The 26,045-nt window shown below is 43.2% G+C and overlaps 1 protein-coding gene across 1 annotated transcript in view; it reads right to left on the bottom strand.

The window, feature by feature from the left end:
• The window catches only part of SMCHD1 (structural maintenance of chromosomes flexible hinge domain containing 1), a 2,317,253-nt gene that overhangs the window by 2,040,103 nt on the left and 251,105 nt on the right, over positions 1 to 26,045 (bottom strand). Inside the window, exons 8-9 of the mRNA XM_078687460.1 lie at positions 24,099 to 24,265; positions 14,731 to 14,821 (exon numbers count right to left, since the gene is read on the bottom strand). Of these exons, the coding sequence (XP_078543586.1) occupies positions 14,731 to 14,821; positions 24,099 to 24,265 (258 nt within the window). The remainder of the gene's footprint in view (positions 1 to 14,730; positions 14,822 to 24,098; positions 24,266 to 26,045) is intronic.

Genomic DNA, 26,045 nt, shown 5'->3' with positions numbered 1-26,045 from the left:
CCCTTTTTAATATGTACATATTTCCAATAAAGACAGCAGAATCTAAATATCTGGTCTATTGTGCTTACTTTACATCGGAAACCAGCTTGAAATTTGGTTAAGATTGCATTCTCCTCCATCCAGTCACTGACACGAGTTAATATATGTCGTGAGTAGATTTTCTGGAGAATATCCATCAAGCTGATTGGCCGGTAATTAGAGGGGTCCATCCGATCCCCTTTTTTAAAAATTAAAACAATTTCAGCCCCCCTCCAACTTTCGGGGAAATCTAAGCTAAGGGATAACATATTACACAAGTAATTTATATATGGTGCCCAAACTGTTAGATCATGTTTATATAAATCACCAGGGATCTTATCCAAGCCTGGAGCTTTGCCAGTCTTTACTAGGTTAATTGCCATCTCTGCTTCGACTAGTGTAAAGTCCAGGCAATCAGTGGGGTATTCAAGATATGGGGCATCCACATCAGATTGGGCATCATCATACTTTTTATAGAGGTTAGTGAAATGGTTGACCCATGTTAGCTCGTCCAAGTGGACGTCCTTGACCTACATGGTTCCCATTAGCTACTAACCTCCAAAAACCTACGCTATCATTAGTTTTAACAGCTAGGAGCATGTCGGCCCATTTTTCTTCCTCCCAGGCTTTTTTGGAAGCCTTTTGTACTATCTTATAGTTATTCCTTGCTATTTTTATATCAGATAGTCTTGGATTTGATAGCTGATATGAGCACCCTTTTAGATTCCCTACAGATTCTATCATACCATGGTTTGCTGTGGGACAGAATCTGTATCTTTTGTTGGTTTTTCTTGGGCATTTTGGTAACTAACATTTTTAAATCATTAAAAAAAAATTGTGCAGTGACATAAAGTAAGTAGGGTTTCCCTCGTTTACATTGGAACCTATGTATGAGCCAAAGGTCCCTGCAAAAAGTGTGTATATATCAGCCAGGATCTCACCATGGTCCAATTTAAAAGGCCATTTGAGGACTCGTCTATTATTACTGATATGTATCTCAGTGTTATCTCCATTATTTACATCTACTAGTGATGTACCCGCTACTCCCTGAAACAAGGAAGCTTCTATTGAAAGGCTCAGGGGAAAGTGATCACTTTCTAACCTGTCCTTTACCTCAAGGTCCAGGATACTCGGCCAAATAGGAATAGAGACAATTACAAAATCTAAATTGCTCCTGTAATTATTTCTACTGAAAGTTGTTTTTTTCAGATTGTCAGACGGAAGCCGTCCATTGCAGGCCCTGAGACAATTCTCCGCACATAATTTTGTTATTTGGACTGCCAAAACCGAACATTTAACCGGTTTGGCATTCTCCAGTGCTGGAATTTTATTAGCTTGGTCTTCATCTTCGAAAATGTCACTGAGCCCCAGGACTGGTTCGTAATTGCAATTTAGGTCGCCAGCCAAAATAACGTGGTCGTCTTTGCCATCTAATCTATTTAGAAAAGAGCCTAGTTTGGCTAGTGTGGGTGATTCTTTTGATAGAGATGTTGGTCTATTATAGACATTTATTAGGAGGAATTTTTTCCCTTCGCATGTGGTGATTTTTAGCGCTAATATATCAAGAGAATTTACGTCTACCACCTCAATCTGTAGCCTCAAATTAACTTTCACCCAAATTAATAGGCCCCCAGAGGGCCTTCCGCTCTTGGATGGGGTGGCGCCTATTCCAAAAGATTTAAACCCTAGTCTATGAGGCGTTACCACCGCCCAGGTCTCCTGCAACAGACAAAAATCATTGGTATCGATGAATTCTGCCCATTCGGGGTCCCTTAGGTTCTTTGAAACTCCAGCTATATTCCAGGAGACTAACCTTAGAGGCTCCATCGCATCGACCAGGGTCACAGGTTGAGCCACCAATGTTGTCTCCTCAGTTGTTGACATACGTGTCAACATTTCTTCTGCTGCTCCTAAAACATTAGGACCTCTTCCACTCTCCCCTCTAACACTTTCATCCCTCAATGCCATATTGGCCATTGGTGAATTTACTGCAGTTAGACACCCTGGGATAACTCCTGTAGATTGATCTTGACAATAACCCAAGGATCCCCGATCTTCAGACTCCTTGGGGGGTACCATTAGGGCCAAGTTATATCACGAGCAGCCCTCCCCATGTGTGCTTATGGGGCCTGGGTGCTCGTCGCACCCCGTGGGCCTCTGGTTATTATCAATCAATCTCGGGGCTACCGATTCTGTGCTTGCAATCGGACTACTTAATAGTATTGCAGTGGTTGAAAAGTTGACCCCAGGAGTCCCCATCCCTTCCGCTCCAATATCAATGCCATCCATACTGAGGGAATGAATTCCACTTCCATCATCCCCTGAACTCACAAGGCGTCAATCACAATCATCTAGGCCGTTAAAAATGTCAAACCTATTTATGGTCTCCAATGGCGTGAATGGTTTTAAGTGGTCCATTCTCCTATTGGAGGTAAAGTTGGACCTAGTTGGTACAAGGTTCCACCCATAGGGATCAGGGACCAGCAAGGGATAGGGCGCATATAGAGAGTTCCTGACGTCCTGTGTGGTTGAAGGATGAGCTTGTATTTGCATATATCGAGGGGGTTGGTGCTGGGATGGAAAAACCACTGATCTTGGATAGAAGTACGTCAGTGGTCGGGGAATAATGCGATTGTTAGTATTACCTGAGGGCCAATTTAATATAAAGTGAACAGCATTGGGGTCCCTGAAGTTCACTACCACCACATCACCCTCGATATCCTTAGGTCTGCCCTTCAACCACTGTGTGCGGCGAACATGTGCAATGTCGCCGTTGATGTTGCTTGCGATTGGCCTATTTAACCTAAGCCAATGAATAATCTTGTTCTTCAGTTGGGCAAAACCTTCCCGCTTATTTTCTTCCAACACAGGGACCCCTGTAAGGACTACAACGAAAGGTACTGCTTCCGGTGGAAGTTCTGGAAGTGGGGCCCGATTTGGTCTCCCCCGGATATGCCTAGTACCTTCCGCTTCCCTTATTGGTCTCCTCAGTAATGTGTCACCTAGGCCCTTAGATGGTATACTGGCTAAGGCAGCCGGAGTCTGGTCAGGTTTGGATTTTGGCAGATTAAGAGGTGGATTATGTTGTCTATCATTTTTATTGTCAATGGGTTTTAAGTTAATTATATTCGTGTTTGCAGCAGGAATCGGGACAGATGTAGTGGGTTGGGTAGACAGTGTAATAATTTGTGTAGCATTATTTGCGGCTGTACTAGTAGAGACTTCCTTTTTCCCCAGTTCCTGCTCAATTTTCCCTAGTCTTTCTTCCACCTTGTTCAGTCTCTCTAAAACCACTAGGGAATAGCTCCTAATTAAGCTTTCAATGCTATCCAATGTGGCAAGATTTTGGACTGCTTGGGGCACAATGGCATCTGGGCGGGTGTCAGTACTAGCCTCCCTATCTGTGTGCATGGTAGCTAACGGTAGGGGAATTGAATTTGTAACCTCAGGTGCAGCTATTAGGGCCTTATCACTCCTAGTGGTAATCTTTGCCTTTTTGCCAAAGTCAGAATGGCTCAGTTTTTGTTGGTGGAGTTCCCCCCTTTTCCGCCTTTTTTTTAGTAGGGGGTGGGCCATAGTTTCTAGGTGGCGGAGTGATTTTTTTTTACCCTGTTCCGTGTATTTATGCATGGCATAGGTGCAGGAGTGATCGGTGCCTTAGTTATGCTAGGAGTACTATTATAATTAGTGGGCGAGAGACCATTTGTATTTAACTTAGGGCAAGTACTGGGTGTCGACGGACAATCTCTAAATACTAGAGGCAAGCTATCCAATAGTAGTAAACTTTCATTGCCATTTTGGCTCCCTTCATCGATAGAGACAACAGGTAAAGGTGACTGTGACACTAACCTATTCTTCATACTTTCTACAGAACGACGGCGTTCCGCTCGTCGTTCTGCTAAAGCAATTTCCTTGGGAACATCACCCGCAGTCTTTGTAAAATAATTGTCCAGGGTTCCATTAAACGTACCCCCTGACTTGTCCGATATGGCTATGTCTGTACTTGAAGGTGGCAATGACATTTATAAAGGACAACCGGCTTAAATGTTAAAGCAGGGTTGACCTACTTAAAACTTACACGAGGAAAAAATAAAACGATCAAGGGGTTATGCCCAGTCCAGTCTCCTCAGGCCTCTGAGGGCCACAGAGGGCCCGCCCTTGTCCCGGGCTTCTCCCGGTCGCTCCCGCGCGCTCCCGCGCAGCGGGACTGATCAAGTCAATTTGTAAGTCTGTGGTAAAGGGGAGGGGCCGGCAGGGAGAGCAGCCCAGGTGCTGTTAATCCGGGCGGCGGGCGCTTCTGGGAAAGGTAGTCCCAGACCCGCGCTCTGCTCGCAGCCCTGCTTGTCCTGCGACCCACCTCCCAGTTGGCAAGCAAAAGTCCTTGGGTATCAGCAAGCAATCCCAGCAATGCGGGACCCGCGAAGCGGGTTCCGCGAGAGGTAGGCAGAAAAGTTCTTAGCACACACAACCCGGCACACTCCAAGGGTTTTCAGCGAGGCGTCCCACAGATAGACCGAAGGATGAGGTTTTTCAAGCTGATGGGGAGGGGCCGGCAGGGAGAGCAGCCCAGGTGCTGTTAATCCGGGCGGCGGGCGCTTCTGGGAAAGGTAGTCCCAGACCCGCGCTCTGCTCGCAGCCCTGCTTGTCCTGCGACCCACCTCCCAGTTGGCAAGCAAAAGTCCTTGGGTATCAGCAGGCAATCATAGCGAAGCAGGTTCCGCAAGAGGTAGGCAGAAAAGTTCTCAGCACACACAACCCGGCACACTCCAATGGTTTTCAGTGAGGCGTCCCCGTTACTTAAATTGCACTCTAAATTGCTTCAAACTACTCTTCACTAATTGTTAGGTATGACTGCATCATGCTGCAGATGTATGCCATTGTGTGAAGTGTACAGGAGAAATCAAGATAACTACATTCACTTCTAAATACAGGGTTCCGGCAGCGAATAGTGAAGCAATACACAGCAGCAGAGGTAAGCTGGACCAACAAAAATTGTCAAAAGCCTCCATATTATTAATGGTTTTTTTTTTATCAACATTTGTGGGTGGAATAGGTGTCACGGGACAGCAACAACGTATCCCATTATGCCTAGTCATATCTAGTATTTTTGTGGAATCCGGAGAAACAGATTTATTGTGGACCAATGGGCATCAACATTAAATCTACAGAGACAGTTAAGTGAATGTTGAGGAGAATTAAGGGATTTTCTGAAAAGATGTTCTTTCAGTTCTTTCCAGAAGAGGGTGAAGAAATCAGCGACAACACAGCACGGTCTAATTTCTTGAAAACACACTTCAATAAGAATAGCTCACCCATTTGTTACTAAATGAAACAGATTTCAACATGACTATAGTCTGTGCTGTACAATGTACAAGATCCCCCTTAGAGCGATTTTGGCAGCAATCTATCGTGCTGCGTTAAATCTTATTTTAAGCACAGCCTTTTGAATACACAGATGATTCACAATCGAGAAAATGTAATGAGATTAGGACCCGGCGCAGAAAGGTGATATACCAGAGTTATGAAATCTTTCATAGCAAGTGAGATAAAGAAGCAGAAGATATTTTTGGGATGCACAGTTGTGAAATTAATTATGTGAATTGAATTGAATGAGGTATTTATAAAGCGCTAACTGCCACTCCGAAAGGAGCATCCTGGTGCTTATTTGGAGGTGATAAGAAGCTCAGGCGATCTTAAATGAGTGAGAGACAAAATTCATCTGAGGATCCGAATATCCATATTTCAGTGCCTTCCTATTTTGTGTTTCAGTTTTTATCAATCTCAGATGAATTGGCAACAGGTTCCAGGCGTTGGTACCCAAGACAGCCATCGTTTTTCCTCCTTCTGTTTTTCATCGAAAACTGGGGAGTTTGAGTAGGTTAGCTGACGAGGACCTAAGGGCCCTGGTTGTGATGTAGGGGTGAACCTCAATGAGAGGTACTTTGGTCCCAGTTTAAGTGAGGCTCTACAGGTGATTAAGAGAATCTTAAAGAATATTCTCTATGCCGCGGAAACCAATGAAGGGTTTTTAAGGCCGCAGATGCGGAGGACCTTTGTGGTAGTTTTAGTACAAAACGAGCCGCAGCGTGTTGGACCGATTGGAGTCTTTTTAATGTTTGTTTATTGGCTCCTACCAAGGGGCTGTTGCAGTAGTCCAGGCGAGAGAGGACCAGGGCAACCACCACTGATTTCCTTGCAGTGAGTGGAATTAAATAAAAAAAATGTTCAAGGACTTTATGAGGCTAAAGCAGGTCCCTGCTACAGTCATTGTGTGTGGTTGGTAGGTGAGAGCGATATCAAACTGTACTCCTAGGTTTCTAGCTACCTTCACCGTAGTAGGCGGAGGTGCTGCACCCTCCTCCGGCCACCACTCACCAGGCTGAAATGAGACATCTATTCCAATTGGTAGGATCTCGGTTTTATCGGTGTTAAACCTGAGGTGGCTGTCCTTCATCCACTGGAAGACCTCAATTAGGCATTGAAGTTAGGTTCAGCGTCTGTGGAGTCGTTGTCTAAAGATAAGATCATTTGGGTATCGTCTGCTTAGGACGTAAATTCGATCCCAAATGAGGCTATCAGAGAGATGAGTGGGGTCATGTAAATGTTGAACAACAACGGGCTTAGCGTGAACCCTGAAGCACTCCTGTTGTAATGGTACGTTCAACAGAGAGGAAGGTTCCAAGGGAGACAGCTTGTCTGCAGTTCGTGAGGAAGGATTTTATCCATTCCAGTGCGGTGTTAAAAATACCGCTGGATTTGAGTCTTGCCAAAAGTGTGAAATAGTATAAAACGCAGCCGACAGGTCGAGCAGGATCAGCACAGCCTACCTGCCTTTGTCAGCTATAATTATTTAAGCGTCCGTGATTTCCAGGAGTGCGTATTCTGTGGAGTGCCTGGGGCGAAAACCCAATTGCTGAAGGTGGAGGATATTGGCGGCCTCCATGAATTTGATTAGCTCTTTGTGAACAAATCTTTCTGTAATTTTTCCCAGTAGTGGAAGCAGTGATATGGGCGGAGGTTAGAGAGAACAGATGGGTCAATATTTTGCTTCTTTTTCAATGGTTTACCTATCACTAGCTTCCATTCGTCTGGCACTGTACCTGAACTTAATGAGGAATGAACTATCTGATTTATTATTGGGTTGACCATGTCTACGATTTGGTGGAGAATCGTGGGAGGACAGGCATTCAAGGGAGAGCCTGATTTACATGCTTGCATTGCATCACGAGTTTGCTCCAGCGACACTGGTTCAAACGTTCGGATAGAATGCCTAGTAGTAGCAGGGTCATGCTCCAGGTCACCGATCTGGGTAGGCACAGAATCAGTTATGAAATCCTTTTGGATATTCTGGATTTTTCTTCAAAGAAGATTGATATTTGATCACAAACTCTGGGAAGGAAGTATTTCTTTCTGTAATGCTTTAGGCTTGGTAACGGACTTTAAGACTGAGAAAATGACTTTTTGGTCTTGGTTTGCCTCCTGTATTTTGTTGGAGTAGTACTCTTTTTTGGCTAATTTGATATGGGTATGGTAGAGATTTCTGCTTATTTGAAACACTTTTTTCTCTTCAGCATCATAACATCTTCTCCACTTGCACTCTTGTTGTTTACATTGGAGATGTATTTGTACAAGAGTGGGATTAAACCAGGGAGCTTTATGGGTTTTTGGTTTCCCATTCTTATTGAGTTTCTCTGGTGGAATGAGTTCATTGCTTATTGCAGTTAACCAGGAGTGGAAAAGATGTGAGTCTACTGAAGTGGTCCCTGCTAGGACGGGGACCTAAGCCTGGGCAGTGATAGCCAACTTAGGATTGATGGCTAGTTGTGCCCATTGACGCCTGGATTGAAGGGCGGTGGGTTGCTTATCTGGACTGTGAGAAGTTGGCCTGATATGCGATGTCCACTATTCTAGTGGGCACCTTGTATCAGTCCAAACAACCCTTATGGTGATGGTTGTAAAGTCAACGTTATAGACCAGCTATCCTAGTGGTAGCATGGACAAAGCAGTCTTAGGCTAAACTCAAGAGGGCATGTGAAGCCAGCTATTTTACCATATGCAATCCCTTTTAATACCAAGTGAAAGGACACCACACAGGTTATATATATAAAATATATGTATTTACTACTAAATAAATCCTCTGAACTCTTTATGAGGTCAGAGGCACAAGCACATAACAAGATACTCAACTATAATACAATAGGTTGCACAAAATACAGTAATGCCCATGGGGCACTTCAAACCATATACTAAAATAGTGGTATAAGAACCACGTCACGAACAAAGGATAGGCCTAGGGCCTGGAGAATCGCTGGGGCTACGGGCCTGGAGAATCGCTGGGGCTATGCTGTACAACCAAAGGATAGGGAGCAGGAGGCCCACGGGATGCGCGTGCAGTGTCTTTACACACACGCGAGTTACCATAGAGTTAGAATGGGAACAAAAGAATTGGAAACTAGTTCTTTTAGGTCCCTTCCGGATGGACAAGGAGAAAGCTACTTGAAAGTTAGACACTAGGATAGTAAATACCCACAGGAGCACCAAAGTACTCGCATTACCTCACCCACAGGAAGCAGGTGCATAGGTGTCAAAGTGTGTCGGGTTTCGCCGCTGAATCCTATGGAGCCTTGAAGAAAGATGCTGCAGGCGACCAGGAGGGAAGTGTCCGGGTGGATCCAAGGGCGGATCGAGGATGAAGAGTACCTGAAAGCAGAGGGGACAGAGTCTGGGTCACTAGCCAGTGACCAGGAAGGAACCAGACGATGTTGTGAAGCAATCAGGTGATGTCGTGAAGTTTGTCTCTGCAGCCACGTGGACCAGGAGGTGTCGACGACGACCAGGAGCTGGATACGGACTGTCCCACGAAGGCTCTCGCTGTCGGCGGTGTCGGCTTCCGGATTGGAGTCAACAAGCCTTGGCAAAGGCAACCCACTCAGGAATCGAAGATGGCTTACGGATCAGACCAGCAAGGTCTGATGGACTTCTCCTTTTCAGAGAAGCAAGGGGCACTCTGGAGCAACCAGGCCAGCGGTGTAAATCAAAAGGTTCGTCGTCACAGAGGCCACTAGCCAACGGACAAGTGACCGGACAGACGCGTCGAGCAGGAAAATGCAGAAGGGCCCCACGCAGAACTCGTGGAGTGTGGAGGGCTGATCTTCGGTGCAGTTGGTGCTCGGGGCTGGGGCTTCTCAATCCCTAATGCACTAATTCGAGGGTGCCTCTGAAGTTGCACGGAAAGCAATTCGCTGGCTTTCCAAGATGGCCGGTCCCACGTCTCTCGTCGCCTCCACGGGTCTCAGCTCTGCTGTGACTGTCGATCGGGCTGTTGGAAGTCTGGAAGTCTGGGTCTTGTCAGGCTCTGTGCTCGGGCTCCGGTGGGAGCGTCGGCAAAGCAAACCTTGACCACAAGGGAGATTCTTCAGTCTTCTAGTTGCAGTAGAATGTCGAAGGTCCAGAGTTTCGTTTCAAGTTTCAGTCAAGATAAAATCTAAAGTCTCTAGACTCCGCTCCTACCTATATACCACATTTAGGGGCTGGATTACCTGCTAGGTCCCTCCTATGGGTGGGACCAGGGAAGGGGGTGGTTAGACCCCTTTTCCTTTGTCCAGTTTCGCACCAGAGCTGGGGCTGGAGTGCCCCAGCACCGGTTTGAACTGGACTATGCATGGGACACCTTGTGTGCCCCAGGCAGTGTCATTTCATTCAGCCCTCCCTGCCCCAGTACACTATAGCCTGTCTGGGCTGGTGCTAGCACCTCCCAAGACAGGAAACCTATTGTCCAAGCCTCCCTCGCTGGAAGGACTCCCAGCAGCAGGAGGTCAGACTTGTGTCTGTGGCAGCAGCATCCATTTTGTGATGCTGAGGCTCTGGTTAACTTTAACCGGGATTAGTAGGAACAACATGTCTTCTCCCTCTAGAAGGGTAGAATGCTACCCCCGTCGCCAGAACTGGCGAGGGGGTAGTACTCCAAAGCGTATGACACCTTACACGACATGTTTTGATAAAGCCAAACCAAAGTTAGCATTCAACCGCGAGGATTATAATGCACTTAAGAGTATATGGTATGGCTATATCATAGAACAGCTATAAGGACATGGTTCTGAAAGCTGCAGACAGGCTCAGCTCATGCTAGAGCACCATCTCACATAAAACCAAGCACTCTGCCTTCAGGATTGTTAAGGCCTGCCATAGGAGTGACTTATAGGTGCATATGTGTCTATATATAAGGGTAGGTATAGGAATACTATACCTAAGCAAGGGGTGATTACACGACCTTGCCCCAGCTGAGTGATCAGCCAGTTGTGTCAGTTTGGATGGTCAGCCAGGGGTGGCAAAAGATATGCTGCAGCCCCTGGTAGGCCTTGGGTGCACCTATGCCCTGGGTACCTATGGTACACTGTACAGGGACTCACAAGAGTGACCCAAATCCCAATTGGTGATGTACCTAAAGTACATGGTGTGAAATTTAGAGAGAGAACAGCAGGGCTGTGGGTCTGATTAGCAGGCCCACAGCCACATTAAGTCGAAAACCAGTGAAGCAAAAAGCAAAAAGTGGGGTGACCATAGGAAAGCAGACCATACTCTCCTACATGGACGATTCGTCAATGGAATGTTAAGTGCGACGGGGACGATGTTGTGGTCTGCCCATATCTGTGGGATACCAACAAATAAAGAAGTGCAGCAGTGAGAAGAGGTGAGGCAACTGTAAAATGGCAGGCAAGTGGCCACGAATGAGCCTATAGCAAAGCATCACAAATTAAACACCTCTCGCCCACCCCGAATGGAAGGACTGCAGATAGGCCGCAGACCTGTGGATAGGTACTAGATTGTCAACCACAAAACTGAGACTGGAGTTTAAACGATGGGATGACATCGGCATATCCACAATGGTGGATGTAAGGGACGCAGATGGAACAGTACCATAATGGAAAAGTGGCATTAACATTCCAAGAGGAAGAATACATAATGCCACTCACTAAGGTACGCTTTACAATCCGAACTGACAGCAGACTATGACACCATGGCCACGACAGAGACATCTTCTTGAAGGCAGATAACAGAAAAAGCATTATTATACACGGACCACACTTGCACAATGCACAGAAGGAGTTACTAGGGTTGAAAGAGTGGTGGGAGAAAGACACCGGTGAAACAGATGATGAAATATGGACTGAAGCACTTAGATTTCCCAAAGATATAGCAATCAAGACTAGATTGAGACGGGGGGAGGAGCCAAGCTGGCGACCAAGATGGCCGCTTAGGCTCCCGGCTCCGTAGACCTCCTCATCCTGCTACAAGATCCTGCTAGATATCCTGTGCCTATGCAACGCTCCCGTGTAGACGAATCAAAATTACGCCGCACCGTGAGATCCCGAAAGTTCGGTCAGCTTCGAGAATGGAGAAATATCGTCTTGAAGTTTGCGGCCTACATCGGCCCTGAAGCCGGGGCCTCGAGTAGAAATCTAACCGGCACCTAGTTGAACAACATCAGACACAGGAGTTTGGGAGGGGCCAGTCCACCGGAACGGAAGTGAAGTGTTTCTCCGATCTTCGCATTGAACATTCGAACAGATTGGCGCTGTGAAGGAACACCCCATTGACACTGCGGATGCAAGTTGGGTATTAATTAACGGAGCCAGCGCCGTGAACGGCTTGGAAATAGTCGGAAAGGTGACCCGGCGGCTGCGGCCACATCCTGACGACGACCCCGAACTATCCTGTACGCGATTGGAGCGGGTGTCCTCATCTTTAACTCTAGTTGGTCTATCCCTACGGGCCCGAGGGACTGACCATGGTGGAAATGTATGACATGGCACCCAATATCTACCTGCGTAGGATTCGAACCCAACCCTCCAAGGGGTCCAGGGAAAGTCGTACGGATACCTTGGGACGACATATCCTAACCAAGGGGTTTCCGATATCAGACCAGTATGTCACCAACGAAGGGGAACAATCAGTGTCGGCCAGGATTGAACCCACGCTCGCGGCTCTAATGGCGGCTATCGGTGGTCTTCACCTTTCCCTGAACCGGCGAGCCCAAGCACTAGAACTTAAATTGGATGCCGTTATTTTCGAGATGGGGCATATGAAAGAGACTTGTGTTCAATTTCATGACAGTGTAAAAGTGGCGGCGTCCACAGCAACTGGTTTAATCGACGCCAACAACCCTGTGCAGCGAGAGGGGAGTGAGACTCTGATCCGCAAATCAGCTATTGGCTATGTGTCGGACGTCCCTGTTGTGTTGGCATGTTCAGTATTGACATTGACGGAGAGAAAACCGCGCCGTAAAATAGAGTGTCAGCTAAACCTGCCCTCAAAGCCCTGCACTGGCTCCCGGTGCGTCAAAGAGTGGAATTCAAAGCCATGTGCACGGCTTACAAACTGATTAATGGAGCTGGCCCCCCGATTCTCAGCGACCTGGTAACGCCTTATATAGCTCCCAGATCCCTGCGGTCCGAGAATGAACATCTAGCCATCATCCCCAAATTTAAAAAGACACGCACTGGTGGCCGACGCTTCTCTGTGAAAGCTTCCACCAGATGGAACTCACTCCCCCGTTCCCTCAGACTGGAACCCAGCTATCTTATTTTTAGAAAAAAATTGAAAACACTTCTATTTCCGAAATAACGTCCCCCCCCTTTTTTCTTCCTTTTCTCCTCCATCTCATCTGGATATCAAAATCATTACAGCGCGGGGATGCCTTCGGGTTACCAGGCGCTCTACAAGTCGTTAAAATAAATAAATAAATAAATAAATGTAAGGACTCAGGAGTGGTTTGACAAGGTACCCCTCTTGCTTTTTTCGAACTCCGTTAAACGTGACTGGCAGCAATGTCGAGAGTTCCTGACGGAGCGGATGGGAACCAATGACAATGTGATTGACTGTTCCGTAATGTTTCCGGCTCGCTCCTGTGTTCAGCACTCTTCCAAGATGGCGACTGTTTGGGTGGAGAACACTTGTGTATCTGATCGAACTGGCCAGGGCTGAGACCGGCTTATCCTTCAAGACTTTTGTTCCAGTTGTGGCTGTGTGGGACTCACTATATAATGTTGATACCGGGAGGCGCTGTAGGCGAGTAATGAATCCCCCGATCTTAGCTCGATTGTGTAACCGTTGAATATCCTTACTTAGGGGGAGGCTTAGAGTTAGTGGGAGGGGAGAGGCCGGGAGCCTGAACAAAGGCCCTCCTCCATTCCTTTTTATCGGTTATAGTTTAGATGGGGCGACAGGCACACTGCTAGTTGGGGTTTGGCGTAAGCTGCATGCAGGGGTGCAGGGTGGGGGGTGGGGTGTTAAGAGCTTTGCGTTTTTTGTTTATTCTATTTTTCTTTTCTTATATTTTTAATTATCCTGACCCCCTTTTTCAGTATTATGGTGCTAATGCGAGCGTTATTGTTTGAACTGGTGTATCTTCTGCATACAAGGGCTGCAATGTATCCTGTTTATGATCTAAGTATAAAGTGATTTTGTGACCGGCGGAACCGAGGGCCAGCACCCTTCGATAGAGCGAACCCTGTTAATTTCATAATCCTGATTGTTTAGGAGTGTTGAGTCCCGGTATCCTGTGTCTTATGTCGCTACTATCCTGACTTTTCCACGATACGATACTTGTATGTATATAATTGCATTGCACCGGATACGTTCTCATTGTTATTGCCTTTTTAAAATGAATAAAAAGATTTATAACAAAAAAAGACTAGATTCAGAGACATACAATTAAAAATACTACAAAGAATATACTATAGAAGAACACTGCTGCACAAGTGGGGTGTGGCATGAGATGAAAGATGCCTTAGAGGACGTGGACAACAAAGAAAGATCTGTCATACTATCTGGATTTAGCCTAAAATTAAGATAGACAGGAAAAAATAGCGACTCAACTGTCTAAGATAACACAGATCCTTTGAAAGGCAGACGCCCCATTAATGCTACTGGGAATCTGGGGACACACGGATTTAAGGTATGCAGTAGCGAAAGATATTGCTCAAACATAGGGTGGGGTAGACTCTCTTACTTTAGAGACTTGTACAGAAGGATGGAAAGCTGCATGACCTTAGACCAGAGCAACAGACGTACAGAGATCTAGGATGCCCCAAAAAACTTGAGAAGATATGGGGAGTTGGGTAAAAATGCAAGACGAAAGGAATTGATGGGACCGCTGTCAAAAGGGGACAGTAATTAAATCAGACTCAATATATATTAAGATAAAGCCCAGAAGAGTGATAGGGCTAGGTGTTCGGATTGGAAAAATGATGCTACGCAACTGTTAATAGGCAATCCACATGCACCTCAGAGGCACGGCGCAATACACTGGAAGAGTAATGTGCACGGGATAAAGAGAAGTAAAACGGATGTCATGTTAGTTATCTTATTGTTTTATTCAATTGTACTACAATCAATAAATTATTGGGTAAAAAAACATAAAAGAAATCATGATAAAGAATCATCATAAAAATCATTACGTATCAATACACTTTAAAGATACAAAGTAAAGATATTCCTAATGCACTTATGCAATGTAATGAACCCTGATGTGAAATCTCACAGTGTAAAATAAAGGTACGGAGAATAGAATAGGTATACATTTATTCAAGTCTCTTCAAGCCTGCAAATATTTGTTCATTCCTCCAATACTATCTCATCTTTAATTAAGATTTGAGATTCATTTAGTTTGGTAAAAAAACAAAACCGTTTGCAGTAGGTTTCATATTTTACCTCAATGTCTATGTTATTTGGCGGTACTTCTTTCTTCACAATTTTATGCTCATTTCCTTTTGGTCCATGGATGTAGTAATGGTATATATGCCTGAAAAGATATCATTGTTGTGAAAAACACTCAGGCAAAAAGGCATACATGAAAAACAAAGCACAGAGTTAACATCACAATTTGTAACGACCAGTCTCTCTCAATATAATTTCTTTTTGTCGTTCATTCTCACTGACATAGCAGCAAAACATGTTTAAATTAGATAGCTATACATGTTATGTCTCTGACATTTTCGGAACATCTTTCAAAGCTGTGCCGGGCCAATGAGTATGGTGAGAGCCTCTTCAACTACACTTGGCTTTAGCAGCTAGTCCTGCTGCTCATCCTGCATCCTGAAATCAAAGGAGACAGAAGCAGCACTGCAACAGCATTAGTCCACTCCCACCAACCTCTCTTCCCCACCCAGAAATGTTGCCCCTGCTCAACCAAATTGCTAACATACCTCATTTTTTTCATCGACAGCCGAACTTTCTCTATGGGGCCAAACAGCAGCCACATTTTACATTCATTACATAACACAAAGAACATAAGTTCAAACAAAGAATAGTAAAACTGCAGCACCCATTAATACATAGTAGACAACATAAATGCTTTTGAAGAACACCTATCAGTTAATTACTTATTTAGCAATTCCATAGAGCACTCTACCCAAAATGGGTGCTAATGCACTCACTTGGTAGCAACCACAGATAAACGAATTCCCTTTACACATAAATTAAGACAGAACAATAACAGCAGAAAAGCATTTTCTCAAGGAGAGAAGGAAATTCATTGGTGGAAGGAAAAGGGAGAAGATTATGATATAGCCTAACATAGGCGTGGTTGTGAATTCAAAAGAAATGGCTCGGATGAGAGTAGGAGAGGAAGGGAGAGGAGAAACTAATTCAGGTTTCAAACCGGAGCCAATATGTCCTCTCCACTTAGTTTTTGAGGTTCGGTTTGTCTGTTTTTGCTACAGGCATGAATTTTTACTGTTCATTACAACTTAAACAATATTTAATTTTGCTTTACATAATACATTCATAGTTACTCCTGTAACATGGAAAAGTTAGGCATTTGTTTTCCATGCATTTTAAGCTAAGTGCTATTTTGCTATAAAAGATTAAAAAAGTATAAACAGTCTAAAATTCTTAAGCTTCAATTTATTATCAAATTGAGATAAGAAAAACAATTCACATATATATATTCAAGTGAACACTACGAGGTGCAGATGTAGATTATTTATAAGTCACAATGTTGGAATTTTCAGCTAGTTAATTTCAAATAACATGGTGCGGTTTAGCCTAAAGCATAGCATTAGTGGTTGGGTGATCATTTTTTTGAAAGCATAAGCTACTTGTCTATAATGGTGAGCTTTGGTATCTTTTACAGCATGGCAGGTCACTTGAATATTCTCCTCCATGGCAAGTCGGTAATATTTTGTATGAAAACAGCATGAAACTTTTTGATTGGACTGTCATTTGTAGAATACACATTTGCTCCTGTTCAGGTTGCTCTGGTGGCATACATTCTCTATCCCGAGCCTGAAAAGTAGAAAAATTACTCTGAAGTCGTGCATAATAGTAGTGTTAACTGTAGGCTTTTTCAAAAGAGGGATGAGAGCTTTATCCAATTTATCCAGTACCTTACCCATTGCCGAGGAGAAATTGCTGAGTTTGGATAAGCTACAGGCTGGATGAGAACAAAATGGTTTCATGAGTTTTATTGGTCAAGGCTCTAACGTAGATCCAAAAGAGATATTAATGATTTGTGAAGGCACCTTCAATACAGAAATGGGTAAGAAAGATGACAACAGGAAATGGGACTCAGTATCTCATAGTCAAAAAGCACATTGAAAGATTTGAAAAAAATGCATAATTTTATAAAAACATCCCTTGCTTGATATGGAGCACTTTTAACGTGATTCTCATTAGAACTGGCCAAAGCCTATCTCAAAATAGTTTAGCATCTATCTAGCTGTGAAAAGCAATTTGGTGTATCTGTTTATCAGATGCCTCACGCAAAGCCCACAATAAACATTCCACTTATTTACAATAACACTTGACCTCCCTCTGCTTATTTATTCGATAATCTATGGTCAGAAGGTGGTGACTGGAGAGAGATGAAAGCAAGCTTTTCAAGGACCTTCAGATCCAAAGGTTCAAATTTTTGCACAGGTCTTAATATCTCCACCAACGAAGTTTGTGAAGGATAAGAGAAGTGACACAAAGGGATGCTAACTGAAAACTCTGCCCATATTATAGGAAGTTGATAGATCTCAAGTGAGCACTGTAAAACATTAAAGAAAATCCAAATCCAGCTTATGATCTAAAAGTAAAATTTGCCTTCTATAACAATGTGTGGTGGATACATTATGTTCCTGCAGATCTATCACATTATGAATATTCTAGAAACACCAGATTTCCAGTATCGCCAGGTAGCACCATGTGCCCTCACCCACCCGGAAGCAGCACAAAATGAGCGTATATGGTACCAATCAATGCACTCCTGTCAGATCAAGGCACTTCTTTCCATGCCCCATTGAGACATGTGGAGAGGAACTGACAGTGTATCTACGAGAACAACACAATAACATACATATTTTATTTGCATATCTTGGACAAATCTCGACACTAACATCGCAATAGAGAGGGCAGTAAGGAATCCGCAGGGAGAAAACATATCCACCAAAAATATTATTTAAACTAAGTAACTTTTTATTATGATGAATACATCTTGCAGCAGATTACTACACTTATAAATGATTTTCAAAGTAATACCCTCCAGAGGGGGGATTTAGTAGTTCTGTTAAACCAAGTAAGTTGTGGAACACCACCCACTGGCAAAGTAGCCATCAATGCATGCTTCGACTGTGATGCAAAAATGCTTGTAAAAAAACGGAGGATAACCATGTGGCACCAAGGTAAATGTCAATAACAGGGTCACCTCTACTGATAGCTGTAGGAACAGCCAAAGCTCTTGTTGAATAAGTATGAATGCCAGCCCTAACGTCTTTCTGCAGAGTGTGGTTGATGTATCGCTTAGAGACCTTCCAGTGATAGGCACTCTATAAATGTATTCTAACATAACATAACATAACAGGACATGGCATGCCTTGAGTCCAGACTGTGGAGTTGCTCCCAATACTTTGAGAATAGGTGGAGACAAGAAATAGATAATCGTGATGAACTGGCCCATGTGAAAGGAGGATACACTTCTGGTCAAAAATGAACAGGTTACTTAACTTCTGTAATGCTCCTTCTGGTAAAGACTATTCTAGCCAAAGATTCCTCACCTTTTGAAAATTCCCCAAGCACAATACTGAATCCAGAAACTTTTTTCAGCAGTCCCTCTGCGCACCAGAAGGTGGCGCCTTGTGGCTCCGCAACGCCATTCCGCTCCAGAAAGGATGTGCAGACATATATATATTATATATATATATCCCGCAAACTGACGTCAGTTGCTATCGAGACAGGCCGCACCCCCAGAAAGAGTCCCAAAAACAAATTAGTAGGTAGTGTGCAGATCCTAGACTTGCGCTCTTATTAGAACAGAATTGAGAGAATGGAAAGGTCGGTGAGGAATTTTCAGCTAGAAAGAGTCTCCACCAGAAGGAGCAATACTAGGGTAAGCAACCTGTTGGAGACGTCTAGCCCAGATTCCTCACCTTTTGAATAGATACCAAAGCAATACCTATTCAGAGGCTGGACTGTGGATGAACAAGCGGGCAAAATGTCCCTTGGCGAACCTGACCAAATGATAATGCTTCGTGAAAGTATGGAAGGACACCCGCATAGCTGCCTGACAAATATCTAGGATACTGACTCTGCGTGCCAAAGCACTGGATACAGCGTTGGCCCAAACAGAATGAACACAGAGTCCTTTCTGGAGCCTGCTTCTTTCCAATGGGTAGGGGATCTTCATGCAGAGAACGATCCAGAATGAGGTGGTTCTCTTCTACACTGTTATTCTTTTAGCACTCCATCAAACCCCACAAAGAACTGACTGTCCACCTGGAGGTCCAATCTCCAGAGTCATGTAGAGATTGCCTATGAGAAAAGATCAGAGAGGTGGGGGCATACACCTCCACACATAGATAAGTGAATAGCATTTTGAAGTATGATACCACTACTATTGTAGTACTACTAAACTTACTACAACATGCAACTTGTCAAAAGGTCTAATTTTTGAGTGATCAAGAACTGAATCTATACTAAGCTGTTGCTTTAGTGACTAACTTATAGCGGGCATTCTTATATGGAAAGTTCCTTGGCTTCCAAATAAATATAGATCAAAGGGCTGGACTCTTCCCCTGTTACTAAATCCCCATAGGCAATCCGGGAAAAGAAAAAGTCAAGATGGGCCTTTTTTCATTGATATTCCCACTTAGGCCAATAATAAACCCAGACTTCACACCTGGCGCCAAAGAAGCAAGTTCAACATCGGATGTAATAAGGTTAAGGCCAATCAACCAACTTAAATAAAGACTATGATATGCTTGATACCAAAATAATGTGGTATCTACAGATTAGACACTTGGTCACAAATAAGGTAAATAAGTCACAGGCATCCAGATCAGTCACACAATTTGAATAATAGTTAATCATAAAATCGGCGACAAACTATTATTATGGGAAATTTATAAACTCTTAGTGCATGATACCCAAAACAACAAAACACTGGTTCACGGAGAGCTGAAAACAAATCAGCAGACTGCTCAACCAGAAGGAATGATATGAGATGCACTTTAGAACACGCACCACTGCTAAATCTGTACACAGCAGGGAAACCAAGTAAAAATCGAAAGTGGTGCCTCACCCTTAGTTAAACTAAAAACCTGGAATCTAGGAAGGTCAGAGGAATGCTGGCAGAAATGTAGTAACAATGGTACATTACTGCATTTGCTCTGGGATTGACTGACACTAACCTGCTTCTGGAAGACCTGTATTAAAAGATCTAGACATCCTCTTTGAAACACATATTCATCAGGTTCCCTACCTACATCATGCTTAAGTTTTCAACAGACAAACCAAACCCTTTCTCTCATTAACAGGTAAACAAATCTCCCTCCTCCCTTGAGAACCTTTGAGTGCTTGTCTACAGCTACCACTGACAATCAAGTACAGAAGGAGTAGTTGGCCCAATTGCTCAGGATCCATAGTAGGCTTGGCACTGGGACATCAGGAGTAAAAGGCCTCAACTATCAAAGTTGGGCCAGTAACCCTGTGCGTACTCTGTGGCCCTCTGAAAGCGGTTCCGACGTTGGGACAACTAGAAGCATCTTAAAGAACGAGATCATTGTTGCATTGATGTGGGTCCGTAAGTCAGCTCACACAGACATTATACTCCTTTCTTCTCCTTCTTAGGTAGCCATCCCTGGGGGTTAAGACGTTGAGAGTCTTTATTCTTCTCAGTTTTATGTTCAGTTATGTTACCAAAGCTTAAAAAAAGTTAATCTCCATTGGCCATTCAATATAAAGAAATGAACCACAAGTACAGAAATATATGGTCTCCTGAGCTCCTCTCTGGATCCATCCAAAACTGTTAGCACAGCTGTCAAAATAAGAGCAGAATTATGAACTGATGGTGCTGGGGGACAATGGTGAACCTCAACTATTGTCTGCGGATGGGGAGGACTGGTAGATGTAAAAAAGATATTGAGGTCCAAGGTCATCAGCCAAGCCCAGCAAGTAGGAAAGGCAGTAGTACAGTAAGCCCCTAAGCACCACCCCTATTGTTCCTTTGTTTAGCAAGTCAAGAACCGCTGCTTACAAGATTGAGGCAAACACAAGAGAGTATCTTGGACCTCCATCACAGATGCACAATATTTTTTAGGTTCCAGGCAAATTTGGTAATATTTTACTTAATGTGTGGGGTCTGTGACACTGTACTCTCTACAAAGGCCATGGGACAGGCAGCTTTTAAGCAGATTTATGCTCAGTCCAGGGACTTACAGAGTCCGCCTTACACACACACAGTGAGTCAAGCTTGGTTTAGGCGGTCAAAACTGAAGACCTCCGGTGTTGCAGGTCTTTCAGGTTCAACATCCCCTAGCGCTCCACATTGAGTCACAGTTTGAGTCACACTTTTTCTCATCAGAACCCAACTGATCCCTCTTCCTTTTGGCACCACTACCAGTCACTGCCATGTCCCTTCTCTGAGGTTTTTAAAGATTCCTTACCTCCGACTCCAATTCCTCCAAGCACGAGGAAACATAATTTGCTTTAGAAAGACCACTGGGCTTAATTATGAAGCTCTAACACTCCAAGTCCATATATGCGCTTAGGAGTTACCTTTTTTTTTAGCAGTTTGTCAATTGGCTTCTGAGCCACAACTGCTTTATGAACCAACCAAAGAACAGTGTTATCAATGGCCAAAGTGAGGTCCTAATCTACATTTACGCTTGCACCACCTACCATCCCTGCCCGAATATTCTCTCCTCACCTCTGCAAGACATGGTGATTAGCTCTAACAGCAAATAAAAACGGATTACTGTATACGTGGTTGCAGCACCTCTCTGCACCTCCTGTCGCTGAAGACTACACTACTACTTAAAAAAATAGGACAAGTGGTGACGTATATCAAGTCTAAAACATACAGAAGGCACGAAAAGCAGCTACAGGGTACTGTTAGAAACTCCGTCCAAGAAGATCGGACCAAAAGCCACAGTTGGGACATACCTTTACAAAATGGTTTTTTTTTGGTTTTTTTTGATAAGAGGAGCACTCAAATGTTTACCTTGAAATTTTATATTATTTTTGCAAATTATAAAATGTAACCCTAAGCGTGCAGCTGAGGTAGCACGTCTGTCCTGTAACGTGCCTCTATAGAACAACCTTATCTTAAGTGTATGCAACACTTAACCTTAGCGCACTGTTGCTTTTTAGCGGAAACCGCTGTACATATAAACTCTTAAAACAGTCTCAAATTTGTTTCAAAAAATACTTATATTTTTACATTAGTGAGCAAATGTTTTCTCTCAACCATTTACATGAGTTTAACAACAAAAATCCATTATTTAATCAACACAAATGTTTATATCATCACATTTCAAAAATAGATGTCAATTCTTTAGACTTTTAACATTTCTTTCTGTCTGTGCCCAATGCATTTCGAGCTCAATAGAGCTCTTCTTCGGGGGCCTGTGGAAATGAAATACAAAATTCAATAACTCAATCTTCTCTGTAGCATGTGCATACAATACAATGAAGCAACCATATGTTATTATTGAAAACGGTAACAATACTGCAAAAACAAAGCCTTCACCAACACCTCTGTGTATGTGAAAATCAAAACGCTAAAATCAACTTACAAAAGTCACGCTCCTCTACAACTTTATCCTTCTGTAGGCAAACAAGACACAAAAGCAAAGTAATCTCTCTAACCCTATTGTAAAGTGTAACAGACCAAACGGAAAACGGAACCTAAAATCTTTCATTTGTAATCGTTCTCCTCCTACAAATGACAAGAAAACCAACAGCTATAAACCGGGATAAGTCACCCTGCGGTTGAGCTTATCAACCACGCTGCCTCACGCTGCAAAGCTCACCTTGCTCTTCAATCCTGATCAACTGCAAACAACTCTCTCTTGCTATAACCGCTACTCCTCGGGAACAGTGAATGCTGAGTGACTAGGTTCTCTCGTGTCTATACACGGAGCCGGTAATCGACATAAAAAACGGACATGAAAACAGACTGAACGTTCAAAACTCCACTAGCTGGTCAGCGCCATACTGGAATGGTGTCGAATCTGACAACCAAAGCGTTATAAACTACAAAACTGCGTGACTGAAAGTAAAAAAGTGAGGAAAAAATAAATAAATAAATGTGAGGAAAAATAAAAGCACATAATGGTGCAGTCATAGCAGCGTGGTTGATAAGCTCAACCGCAGGGTGACTTATCCCGGTTTATAGCTGTTGGTTTTCTTGTCATTTGTAGGAGGAGAACGATTACTGGGTGCGTGAGACATTTGTTTGAACACTGGGTTCATTGTGTTCAAGGTAAGAAAGATTTTAGGTTCCGTTTTCCGTTTGGTCTGTTACACTTTACAATAGGGTTAGAGAGATTACTTTGCTTTTGTGTCTTGTTTGCCTACAGAAGGATAAAGTCGTAGAGGAGCGTGACTTTTGTAAGTTGATTTTAGCGTTTTGATTTTCACATACACAGAGGTGTTGGTGAAGGCTTTGTTTTTGCAGTATTGTTACCGTTTTCAATAATAACATATGGTTGCTTCATTGTATTGTATGCACATGCTACAGAGAAGATTGAGTTATTGAATTTTGTATTTCATTTCCACAGGCCCCCGAAGAAGAGCTCTATTGAGCTCGAAATGCATTGGGCACAGACAGAAAGAAATGTTAAAAGTCTAAAGAATTGACATCTATTTTTGAAATGTGATGATATAAACATTTGTGTTGATTAAATAATGGATTTTTGTTGTTAAACTCATGTAAATGGTTGAGAGAAAACATTTGCTCACTAATGTAAAAATATAAGTATTTTTTGAAACAAATTTGAGACTGTTTTAAGAGTTTATATGTACAGCGGTTTCCGCTAAAAAGCAACAGTACATACCTTTACAAACCCACATCGCAGTTCTGCACCGAAAAGTGAGAAAGACCAAGACTTAGTGTATGCATAAATTATGAGCAATATACACTGCAAAATATAACTAAGCAGTAATGGGATTAACTACCCACTGAAATATCAGGTCGTGGGACAATGCTTAAACCACCTGCTACATCCTTCATAAAAAATAAAATCAGACACGACCAAAATGTTTACACTCAACTTTTAGCCAAATATGCTTCGCATTGCTACCTCAGACAAAGATAAGGAACCAAAGAAAGAAATTAAACGGAAGACACGCTATGCCCACATGTGTGATGTAAGTCCACAACACTGCTTCTGTTTCAGGCTCTGTCACTTTCTGTATAATACAAGTTTTCTACAAACAGTTTGCTGGAAACTGTAAATCAAGAATGGCTCTGCCACAAGTCTCGACACTAACTGTGGATCTTTACTTTATGTTACACTTTTCGGTTGAAACATATACATAATGTATTCTTAAACACATTCTGGATGTTCTTCCCTAAAGGTATCTTTTTAACTTAATAGTTTTTTAATCTACATTTACGGGGAAATGTGCATTTTGACAATTAAAAAATAATAATGAATTTTGTCTTCACTTTTACATTCCGTTGTAGTTATTCTGAGCTTTGCATTTTACATAGGGGTGCAGCATGAGTGTTGTGAAGTACCTTTTAACCTCTTGTAGGAGGGTTAAATATTTTTGCCGCAAGCCTAGGAAAAATAAAATGCTAAAGCAAGACTTACGCCAATTGCCTCGTCCAGTGAGTGAAGTAATTCTTCAAGTACTGCACATGAGCTTGTACCACACCAGTAATCACCACTGCTGTAAAGCTTTTCTTATGCCTCTCTTCAAAGATCAGATTATGTAGGAACTTCTCTTCATCACTAGTTACATGAGCAGAATCTGCAGGCTACATACAAATAAATATGTTAAAAAGAGGAGATGGAATATTAATTTATCAAGTGACAATTTGTAACAAATGCAGTAAAATATTTACATGTACTTAAACTTTTCATGGCGTCTTTTTTTGTGATATTACACACATCAATGTATGAAGAGTTGCTGACAAATCAGATTCTTCAGTTCTTGAAGTATTTTTAAAAACCAAATAATTATTACAAATAGCAATAAAAAAATACCTAGTTGAACAGTCAAGTATTGCAGTTAAAGAAAAGCCGAAGGAGGAATTTCTCAGATCTTAGACAGAAAACAGAGGCAAGTAATTCATGTAAAATAAAATGAATGGCTGAAATATCTTGCTCAAATAATATTAAAACTAAAAGACTTTGAGACTTCTTGATATAATATTTGCTGTGAGGAATATTTTCAAACCCCAGGGAAGTCAGGAATTACTGGGCCAAGGCTGCAACAATCAGAGCCTTCTATCATCGGTGTCTTGGAGCCTAAACTTACTATTGAGCTCAAAACTTGGCACCAAGTACACCGCTATAGGACCGGACCACAAGGGATGCAAAGGTGAGCAGATCAATGTTTACTCAGGGAGGTGGCGTGAGGTTAAAGACTCCTTACCCAACCAACCAATAGTAATAAATAATAAATAAATGCGTTGTGTTACAAGAGAGAATGTACTTTATACACAGAGCAATATTTTATTTATTTAGATTTGTAATGCGCCTCATCATCCAGGGGTCTCTAAGCGTTGTCAGAGGGTGCAGACAGACTCGATGGGGGAGCAGGAGGGGGCTGCTAGGACGTACCCCATGCCTCCAGGAAGAGCACGGTTTTAAGCTTCTTCCTGAAGGGTAGGAGGTTTGTTTCCTTGCGCAGGCTCACTGGCAAGTTGGCAATATTCAACTTAAGTAACCGGTATTTATATTTACATTGTTATATTTGTTGGTTTCGGGGAGTCAACAGATAGTGATAATTCACAACAAAATGGACTTTTAGGCCCTCCTTGGAGTCATAACAGGTAACTATTATGGAAAGCTCAAGTTTACCTTGGCCGGTGATCGCAAGTGTTCCCTCCTTAAATCACTGGGTTGCACTTGGCTCCTATGTTACCCATTTTGTACAATATTTTCTGCCTTTTCTGTTGTCTGATGGAGCAGATGCATAAGTTACTACTTGTGTAACGATATATCTGTAAGAGACATTAGTTAGTGATAGATTCCTTACCCTAGAATATTCCCCAGGCGTCAGACTGGATCCAGAAAGTTTTGTTTAGCAGTACCCCTGCACGTCGGTAGGTGGCGTTGTGCGGCTCCGCTTTCGTCACTGGCGTCGTGAGCGCCGAGATGACGTCACGGAGACTACTTAGGCGCCACCCATGCGCGCTGACATTAGTTCTGTACACGACTTTCCGCGCCAAAACGCAGAGCCATGCAAGATACCGGACCATTGGTGCATAAAACTAGGGCCCTAAAAGGGGATGACCTTAACCCTAGTAATGAGTTCGCAGAACGGGGAGGATGGGCAGGGCGGTAAGGAATCTATCACTAACTAAAGTCTCTTACAGATATATTGTTACACAAGTAGTAACTTGTGCATCTGAAAGAGACACATTAGTGATAGATTCCTTCCCTTAGAATAGATACCTCACCAATACCAACCACGGTGGAGGGTCTGCGAACAAAATTACACCAGGAAGTCATGGAGAACAGAACGGCCAAAGAAGCTGTCTCTCCGGACTTGACTGTCAAGGCAATAGTGTTTGGTAAACATGTGCAGCG

This window comes from Lissotriton helveticus, chromosome 4_1, assembly GCF_964261635.1.
Source record: "Lissotriton helveticus chromosome 4_1, aLisHel1.1, whole genome shotgun sequence".
Lineage (NCBI taxonomy): Eukaryota > Metazoa > Chordata > Amphibia > Caudata > Salamandridae > Lissotriton > Lissotriton helveticus.
The sequence above is the reverse complement of the archived record's forward strand: the minus strand, read 5'-3'. Positions and strand labels throughout refer to the sequence as shown.